Source organism: Myodes glareolus, chromosome 1 (assembly GCF_982192425.1).
Source record: "Myodes glareolus chromosome 1, mMyoGla1.1, whole genome shotgun sequence".
NCBI lineage: Eukaryota > Metazoa > Chordata > Mammalia > Rodentia > Cricetidae > Myodes > Myodes glareolus.
Genome location: NC_142026.1, coordinates 17,437,033 through 17,446,601, shown reverse-complemented (window position 1 = coordinate 17,446,601; position 9,569 = coordinate 17,437,033). Strand labels below are relative to the sequence as shown.

At 56.3% G+C, this 9,569-nt stretch overlaps 1 protein-coding gene across 1 annotated transcript; it reads left to right on the top strand.

Moving 5' to 3' along the window:
- Positions 1-3,012: 3,012 nt before the first annotated feature.
- Ihh (Indian hedgehog signaling molecule) lies at positions 3,013-9,569 on the top strand. The gene is made up of 3 exons (XM_087904484.1): positions 3,013-3,875; positions 6,237-6,498; positions 8,096-9,569. The coding sequence occupies exons 1-3, from the start codon at positions 3,558-3,560 to the stop codon at positions 8,752-8,754; spliced, it is 1,239 nt and encodes a 412-aa protein (XP_087760610.1). The 5' UTR covers positions 3,013-3,557; the 3' UTR covers positions 8,755-9,569.

Sequence of the window (9,569 nt, the reverse complement as noted above, 5' to 3'; positions counted from 1 at the left end):
TGTTCTTAAAAATAGAGATGATTGAGGTCTAGAGGAGATCTAAGTGTGAAAGGAGAGAGCCTGGGGTTTGCTATGCCCTGAAGAGGCAGTCACTGATGCCGGCTCCTGAGGATGAGGTCACGATATCCCAGACCATTGGTGCCTCCAGAATAGAGCACCTCACTTCTCTGGTGTTAATGTTGGCAGCTTGGTGATAACCAGAAAAAGCATTAGGCTTTGTCTGATATCCTTCAGGGACTGATCCAGTTCAGTAGCCATCCGACATCTCCTGAGCAGCTAAGAACACAAGCAACAAAACAGTGTCCTAAGTTCTTTTACATTTTTTAATTGTTTATTTTTTGTGTACGAGTGTTTTCCCTGCATGTGCTTATGAACCACATGTATGCGGTGCCCAGGGGAGTCAGAAAATGATGTTGGATACCCTGGGACTGGAGTTATAGTCAGTTGTGAGCTGTGGATGCCGGAACCCAAACCCAGGTCTTCTGCAACAGCAGCAAGTGCCCTTGATAGCTGAGCCATCTCTTCAGCTCCAATGATCCAAGTTCTTAAGGCCCTGACTTGAATTTAAAAAGTCTCAGGTTGTAGGGAATAATGGTGCGTGCCTATAATTTCAAGGTAGAAGAGGCAGGAGGATTGCCAGTTCAAGATCAGGCTAGGTAATATAGTGAGATCATGTCTACAAACAGAGTTTCAAGTCCCTTCTAGTAAACCTCACCATCCTTCAGGTTTGTTTTTCAGTAATGGGAACCGAATCCAAGGCTTTATGATTTCTTAGTACTCTTTTCTTGGGTGAAATGGAGCAGGTGGATATGATTGCATGTCACTGTATACATGCATAAAACTTAAAGAATAACATCTGTAAAGGATTATTTCAGAGAATCCAACATCTAGGTATCTAATGCTCTGCCGTTTGTCCTCTTGTGTCTCCTCTTTCTGACTGTAACTCCTATCCTTTTGAATGTAAGTCTCTAAAGATCTGATCAGAGTAAGAACTACTTACGCAGTGGAGGAGCCGCCACTGGGCGTCAGGTGTGCCTCTGCAGAGCAGTGCCCCCTTAGCTGACGTGGCTTCCTCGGAGGCTCAACCCCTCTCAGCCAGGCTGATCCCTTAGGTGCCGTGATTGGAGGCACCTGCTCTTCAAGAGGCACACTGGAGGCTTACCCGTCTCAAATCTTCTATTGTAACAGATGCTTTATCTAATTAGCCAAATCTCCACCATGACCTCTGCGTTCCTCTCTGTACAGGTTGCTGGTGGTGGGTAGGTGGGCGCGCTGCTGTGTGCTGAGGATTAAATCCAGGTCCTCGCCTACCACGGACATTCATGCTGAGCCCCGTGCCTAGCAGTCATTTCTCTCATTTTTTACGAATCTTTACAACTCTGAGCTTCAAGAAATAAACCTGAGATTACTCTACTTGTTAGGCTAAAGTTTGATCTCAAAGAACTTGGAGCTAGGTGTGGTGGAGCATGCCTGTAATCCTAGCACTCGAGAGGCATAAGCAGGAGGATCAAGGTCTACATAGAGAGGTTCAGGCCAGCCAGAGTGACATAGCGAGACTTTGTCTAAGGGGTGGAGGTGGGGGACTGGAGAATGCTTTATACTCCAAAGCTATCATCTTCCTTCCCTCAGGACACACTGGTGCTTACAGATCTGAATCTTGAACAAGGGGTAGTGGCACCTTTTAAGTGACGTGGCTCCCTTATCAACTTATAAACCCTTCACTTGGGAGGCAGAGGTAGGAGGATCAGCTATTCAAGGTTATCCTCAACTGCATGGCAAGGGTTCAGCCTGGTCTACATGAGATCCTGTTTCAAACAAACAAGTACCTGACCTGAACTTCAAATATAGCTCAGCAGCAACAGTCCAATCTCCTTTAGGAGAGGAAGGTGGGCAGATGGGGCGTATGTATGTATCATAACCATCATGATTTGTCTAGCAGGTCAAGCATCGTGGTCCTTGCTTGTAATCCCAACACTCAAGAAATAGAAGCAGGAGAATCCAGACCTAAAGACTAGCCTGGACTACTATAGATGGTGAGACTCCATCTATAAAGAAAAGAAAGGAGGGAGGGAGAGAGAGCTTAAACTTCTAACTTTATTGAATTTGTGTAACATGTTGCAGCTGACCTGTGATTTGACATTGTGGTGGTGATTTGTGCCTCTTCTTGTTTGGGCAGCATAAAGTCATTCTGCCTTCCCTAACGTCCTATTAAAGTGTACAACCACGTCCCCTTCCTCTGTAGAGTTCATGCCCGCTTTTATTTGTAAAGTAGACTAGAATGACCCTGTGCAGTGCCTGTGTGCAGGTGATTTGAGATCCTTTTGGCTTTCTTACCCTGCCCGGGCTCCTGAAGTCATTCTTGCTTGTCCCATGGCACCAGGGGCTCTTCCATCTCTGTGACTGTCCCCATTTTTGCTACTCTGCTTGGCCTTTCCCTTTGCAACTTTGTCCCACTTGTTTTAACAGTGTTTCCAACTCAGAAGCCCTATTTGACCCTTGACAAGGCTGCATTCCCCATCCCAGTCCAGTTTCGTACGTGGCAGGTATAGGGTCGTGGAGTGTGCACTGGGTCAATACAGAACCCTGCTCCTCCAAACTAAGATGGCGTGTTGCCTGGGCCAGGGTGGGGCACGGAGTTATGAATGGCCTCCAGCTTTTGGGTTTGCTTCTCCGCAGGGGACACTGTAGGCGGCTGTGCGGTCCCGCCACTGCCCCCCGCCCCTTGTGTCCGGCTGCGACGTGGGTTGCGGTCTCCGTGGGGGTGGCATCTCCTGTCCAGGAGGTTTGCGCCTGGCGGGGCTCCCCGGAGCCGCGAGGAACCGGGAGGCGAGACCAGGGCGGGGTGAAGCGCGTCCGGGCGAGGAGGACAAACGCAGGCAGCCGCGCAGGGGGCGCAGAGGGCAGCGGGCGGGCGGGCGGGCGGACGCGCGGCTAAGGAGCGCGCGGGACAGGGCTGACTAACCTAGGGGCCGCCCGCCCGAGGGGGAGGAGGCTGTGCCGCCCTTGCTGCAGGTTCGCTGTCGAGCGCGCAGGAGGCAGGGACATGGATAGGGTGCGGTCTGCGCGGGGCCCCGAGCCCGGATCTCTTCCATTTCCCCTCTCACTCGACCCCGGGCTGTGCCACAGACGGCAGCAGCTCCCGCTCTGCCCGAGCCGCCTGACCGCCGGGCCGGGGTGCTAACCGCGGGTCCCTCTAGCCCGCCGGCCCGGCCAGCCCAGCCCAGCCCGGCGGCCCGCAGCCCCGCCGCCCGCCGCCCCCCGCCGTCGCCGCGTTGCCAAAACAAACGGGCCGGCCTATTTATTGGCGGCCGGCGAGCCGGGCAGCTCAGAGTCGAGGCGCCGAGGGGGACAGCACGCCGCCACCAGCCAGGGCCCCGGGCCCCCGCCCCGCACCTGAGTCCCGCCGGCCTTGAGCCGCGCTGCGCTGCCCATGGCGCCCCCGCCTGGAGTCCCCAAGAGCCACCCAGACGCCTGAGCCCCCGAAGCTCTTCCAGCCACGCGCCCACCCATCAGCCCACCAGGCGTCGTCGCCTGTCGCTCTCCCGGGCTACCCGGCCATGTCTCCCGCCTGGCTCCGGCCCCGACTACGGTTCTGTCTGCTCCTGCTGCTGCTGCTGCTGCTGGTGTCGGCGGCGCGGGGTTGCGGGCCGGGCCGGGTAGTGGGCAGTCGCCGGAGGCCGCCTCGCAAACTCGTGCCGCTTGCCTACAAGCAGTTCAGCCCTAACGTGCCGGAGAAGACTCTGGGCGCCAGCGGGCGCTACGAAGGCAAGATCGCGCGCAGCTCGGAGCGCTTCAAGGAGCTCACCCCCAACTACAACCCCGATATCATCTTCAAGGACGAGGAGAACACGGGTGCTGACCGCCTCATGACCCAGGTGAGAACGATCGGTCCTTCCAGCGCGCCATCGAAGCACCGCCACCTGCCCGGCACTATCCTCTTGCCTGGCACCTTTTCCCGACTGCCTGGCACGCCCCCTGGCACCTGCCCTCAGGAATCCCGGGTGTCTTTCTGCCCAAGACGGGCTGGCCAAGGGACCCCGCGGGAGTGCTGGCATCCCGGATCCCGCCCGGTGTCTTTGAGAGGAGTTCTCTGTTGCTGCCAAGCCCCACAGCTCAGCAGGTTGGCGGGCGCCTCTGCCCGCCGCTCAGGTCAGATCTGGCACTCGAAGGTACCTGGACCTGGCTGCCTCTTGCGCCTCCGGGGACCACGCCATCCCTCCTGGCCTAACATTTCTCACTGCCCAGCTCTGGTCATTTCAAAGCCACTTGGCACCCCTAAGGCGGAGAAGCTCAGGACATCAGGGACCCCTTTCCTCCCCATGTGCCACTTGATTAGCTGCGCTGCCCTCTCCTGGAGCCCTGTCTTGGCTGGCGCTGGGATTAAGGAATAGCAGGGAAAAGTTGGGTTTGGAGGCAGAGGTAGGAAAGGGAACCAGCCGGGTAAGCCCACGTGTCTGTCGCGAGGGTTGAGCAGCGCGGTTGCGGTTAAAGGGTGGGGTGCTGAAGCCTTCAGGCTCTGAAACCAAGCTTGGGGGAATCCTTGAGCTTGGTGGCGCGGACGAGAAGGATGGGAAGTAGGAGAAGGGATGTCTAGGAAGGCAGGGAGCAGAGATGACACTAACTTATCTCTCCGTGCGCGGAGCAGGACCCAACTCCGCCAGACATCAGGGTCGCACACTTCCTTCTCCGAAGCCTTGTTCGCCTTGGGAAAGACATACGCCCCTTCCCGTTGGGGTCTACCGGCCCATTCCCTATTAATAGGCTGCCACTTTTCTAAATCTTTAGAGAAAGCAACTAAACCACGGCCTTCAGCAGCATGCGCCCTGGCGCCGGGGCTGGCCAGCCGATGTCGGGGCCGAAGGTTGGCCGGTGGCCGGGCCGGGCTGGGCGCCGAGGAATGCAGATAAGGATCCGGGCCACAGGCTGGGCAATCATTGACAGTGAGCGCCCAGGCTCTGTACCAGAAGGAGGGGGTAGAGCGAACTAGTCTAACGAACGGGAGCTGGCTAGTAAGGCAGACAGACATACATGAGGTCTAAGGACTGTCAAGGGTCTAGAAGGAGCCCGTGGAGTTACCTCCCCTAACTGTGGGTTAGCACCCCCAAGCAGGCTGTGCAGTTGGGAGGACTGACTAAGCCTTGGATTATAGTCACTGTTGACTCCTGGGCGGCTAAGTCCAAGGGTCTGTGGGGCCCGAGCTCAGTGGGGCAGAGGTAGGTTGATACTTGGTGGGCCTGGCACCTCACTTCAGCGGAGGGCCCCTTCCCCGCATGTGAGAACTCCACCCCCTTTCCTCAGTCAACTGCAAGGTCCTTCGAGACCCTGGAAGAGGCAGCCACCACTGATGACCCTTGTCCCCAGGGCACAGCTTCTCTCCCACAGGGTTCAAGGAAGATCCTGAGGATTCAGAGCCGGTTTCCTGAGATCAAAGGCTCGGGTTTTTCTCCGGCCTCTTCCTAAATAGGGACAATGCACCCTAGTGGAGGTGTGAGAGCTCCCTGGTCCCTTGGGGGGGGGGGGGGGAGCAGGGAGGTACGACCTCTCTGTCCCAGTCAGATGGGCAGGGTACTGGCTCTCTGGCTGTCTATCTCCAGCTAAGCGTGGGCAGACGTGGGCTCAAAAGAAGGCCCCAAAAGGAACGTTTTTTGTGGCAGTTACTGGAGAGATCTAAGCAGACCTGGAATTTTCCTCTAACACACCCCCTGACCCACGCTGCTGGCCGGGTCTGCACCTGCGGTGCTGGCAAGGCTCAGTTTCTGGTGGCCTCAGCTCTGGGGCTGCGGTGACACCTACTGGGCACCTTTGGCCTTGCATGCCTAGCAGGTCAGCCCGCAGGCAGTGGAATGTTAAAATCCCTCTTAGCGGAACTCCCGCCTTGGTGCCTAGGTAAAATGAGGAACTCGCCTCTGGAAAAGCATAGCTACATTTGTGGCGAAACCAAACTAATCAGGGGAGAGGGAGCCAAGCGAAACTCCACTGACTGGAGAAGAGTCCCCTGAGGGTGCGTAACTCCATGCGCCTTCCAGATTTGTGGCGCCACTATGTGGCCTAGTTCCCTGGAGACTCCTGACTGTGGGAGAACACATTTAGAGTGCTCTATTCCTAAGGGAAAGGGGCAGAGGTCCTCCCAAGTTTTCCAAGTCTTTTGAGTGGTGTGGGAGAGTCGGCTGAAATGTCTGTTACCTGCACCTGGGTAGGGCTCCCTTCCCTAACTCCGAGCTCCTTCCCCTCCGCAGCGCTGCAAGGACCGTCTGAATTCGCTGGCTATCTCTGTCATGAACCAGTGGCCAGGTGTGAAGCTGCGGGTGACCGAAGGCTGGGATGAAGATGGTCATCACTCAGAGGAGTCTTTACACTATGAGGGCCGTGCGGTGGATATCACCACCTCAGACCGCGACCGAAATAAGTATGGACTGCTGGCACGCTTGGCAGTGGAGGCCGGCTTCGACTGGGTGTATTACGAGTCCAAGGCCCACGTGCATTGCTCTGTCAAGTCTGGTGAGCCGCTGCCGGGGGGCTGGACCCGGGGCCGGGGCCGCAGGGCATGGGCAGGCAGCGCAAGGCCCAATAGGGCCAAGAAGGTGAAGATGGCCTCCAGGGGCTGGAGGCGGGGAACCAAGGGAAGAGGATTTCGGAGGCGGCAGCGGAGCTCCCAGCAGCTGTTTTGGACTGCCTGCTCTTCTCATGTCCGGTAGTGCTATGGCAGGAGCCTAGAGAGACAGGGCCTATTCCCGTGCCACTGAGTGCTGACGTGGTGGTTCACAGCCCAGAGACTGCCACAGGAAGTACAAGACAGAACAAGTTGAAGAGATGGAGGAGGACAGGCTGGCAGGCATCACCATCCCCCACCCCCATCCAGGTCCATACTAAACAAGACATGGTGGGGTTAGGGGCCAGAGTGTGTCCAGACATCAGTATGCCTGACCAGGAGACCAAAGGTTCAGAACCTACCATTCAGATGAGGTCAGGCCTCCCAGCGGGGCGCAGGCGTCCCCAACCTCTTCCCCAGAGCCCCAAAGCTGGAAATTTTGGGGTAAAAGCCCAAAATAAAGTGGACTCAATAAAGTGGATTTTCCCAGATTGGCCGCCTTGTTGATCGGAACTAGCAGGCACTGGAGCCTTGCCCCTCATCCCCAGTCTCATCAGTGTCCCTGTCGCTTACACTTAACCCACTCACGAATGCTTCCCACGGTTCTCCCGCGGGCCTCAGATGGCTGCAGGCTCCACCCTCTACATGGGGCCATACAGTAGTTGCACGCACAGACTGGCACACTAGATCTTTTTCGATATCTTTGATCCACCTGGGTTCACAAGGGTGATTCTACCAACACCCCCGCCCTTTCAACGGTGTGTACTTACAATCACATCTCCCTTCATCTGAAACACTGACCTAGGGTCAGCTCCCCAAGTGGCCGCTTCTGTTCACGACCCCTGACCCCAGACACTGTCCTCCATTCCACCTTCTGATGTCACTGTGTCCAGTCCCTGCGGAAGTAACCAACACATGAACTGAAAATGACAATTGCTGTCCGTGTCATTAACTCTCCCCTGAGCACTCACTCTGAGAGGTTTTAGGAGTTTGTTTTCTCCACGGGTTGGCCTTCCTCTAACTTCTATAGACACAAATGGTCAGCTCTGTCATAGCGCTATACTTGGTAGGCCAGTCTGGGAGGGCCATTTCTCAGAAGTGTTTTATCAAGTGGCAGAACAGACCTACCTAGACCTCCGCAAAGCTAAGCAACTTCCCATTTTCACAAGACAGCAACTGTCCTGGGGTCAAGCCTTAAGCAGCCAATGGCTCTCCTGACCTCCAGCTTCTGGCTGCTTTACAGCAGAATATGATCAGACAGGGATGTCACCTGGTGTTCGAGTCCCAGCGTGCGCCTCTCCTCGGTCAGGGTTTGGGCTGGGGAGAAGAGGGTCAGAGAATCATAATACGGGTTGGCGTAGGTCATCGGAAACTGAGGTATAGTGATAAGAGGAATGTCTGAAAACAAGAGCAGTTACCCCTGGGCTAGGGTGACCAGGAGAGGGGCACTGTACCTGAGAATGTGATCATCCAGCAGTAACACCTCCATGTCCCTTCTCCCCACAGAGCATTCAGCCGCTGCCAAGACGGGTGGCTGCTTCCCTGCTGGAGCCCAGGTGCGCCTAGAGAACGGGGCGCGTGTGGCCCTGTCAGCTGTGAAGCCAGGAGACCGGGTGCTGGCCATGGGGGAGGATGGGAACCCCATCTTCAGTGATGTGCTCATTTTCCTGGACCGTGAGCCAAACAGGCTAAGAGCTTTTCAGGTCATTGAGACCCAGGATCCCCCACGTCGACTGGAACTCACGCCTGCGCACCTACTCTTCATTGCTGACAATCACACAGAACCAGCAGCCCACTTCCGGGCCACGTTTGCCAGCCACGTGCAGCCAGGCCAATATGTGCTGGTAGCAGGGGTGCCCGGCCTCCAGCCTGCTCGGGTGGCGGCTGTCTCCACCCACGTGGCCCTGGGGTCCTATGCGCCACTCACGAGGCATGGGACACTGGTGGTGGAGGACGTGGTCGCTTCCTGCTTCGCAGCTGTAGCCGACCACCACCTGGCTCAGCTGGCCTTCTGGCCCCTGCGACTGTTTCCCAGCTTGGCATGGGGCGGTTGGACCCCAAGTGAGGGGGTTCACTGGTACCCTCAGCTGCTCTACCGCCTGGGGCGTCTCTTGCTAGAAGAGAGCAGCTTCCATCCGCTGGGCATGTCTGGGGCAGGAAGTTGAAAGGGCTCTAACCACTCCCCTCCTGGAACTGCCATGCTGGATCCAAACGCCTCCTCGCCAGGAAGGCTCTGACCCTGGAAGGCACCTGGCCTAAGGACGCTGGTCTCCATCCTCTGCCAGAGTGGAGACACCATTGAGACCTGACTAGGTGGTGCTGGGCCCACACCCTTATCCCGGTATAGTGGTAGAGCTGTGAACTGAGCTGACTAAGGGATGGCTCTCTTTTCCCAGAGACCTTGAAACCCAGCTAGCTCTCACTGCGACTCCTCACATTCCACCTCCTTACAGGGGAGGACCCGTTCCATCTGTCTTTGGACTGCTTACTCCAGTGTTTCTTAGGGCCTGGGTTTGTGATGTCCCTGTTGGCAACGGATCACAGTTTGAAGAGAGTCTACCTGTACGTAGGCTTACAACCTCAGTTAATGCTGCTAGATTCCCTAGGAGCCAGTGGGGAGTTGGCTGGACTCGTTGCCTTCCAGAACTGAAAGACCACAGCCACCCTGGCCATCCTGAAACATGACCTTATCTGAAGGCCACACTCCTCCAGACACGTCCCAGACTCTGCTGTCAATGTGCAGAGTCTCTGTTCCAGGTCGTGTTACCCTAGTGCCTAGGACTTAGGGGAGGAGCCTGGGTATCCTTGCCACCCCTGCCCAGGCTAAACTCCCTTTTCTGCTGAACCCCAACCCCCAACCCCTCCTCCAGTCTGTCTCCCTCACCTTATTTATTTGCATGGAGGGGAAACCCATGGGAGAATTTTGGGAATGTTTTGGTCTTTCCTTTCTTTTGTAATAAAATTTATTTAAGTTGTTAGA

Bases quoted from the DNA above. Each gene is read 5' to 3' on its own strand.
- Ihh (XM_087904484.1), top strand. From the start codon at position 3,558: ATGTCTCCCGCCTGGCTCCGGCCCCGACTACGGTTCTGTCTGCTCCTG. The intron at 3,876-6,236 runs GTGAGAACGATC...TCCCCTCCGCAG, and splicing joins CTGACCGCCTCATGACCCAG to CGCTGCAAGGACCGTCTGAA. The intron at 6,499-8,095 runs GTGAGCCGCTGC...TTCTCCCCACAG, and splicing joins GCATTGCTCTGTCAAGTCTG to AGCATTCAGCCGCTGCCAAG.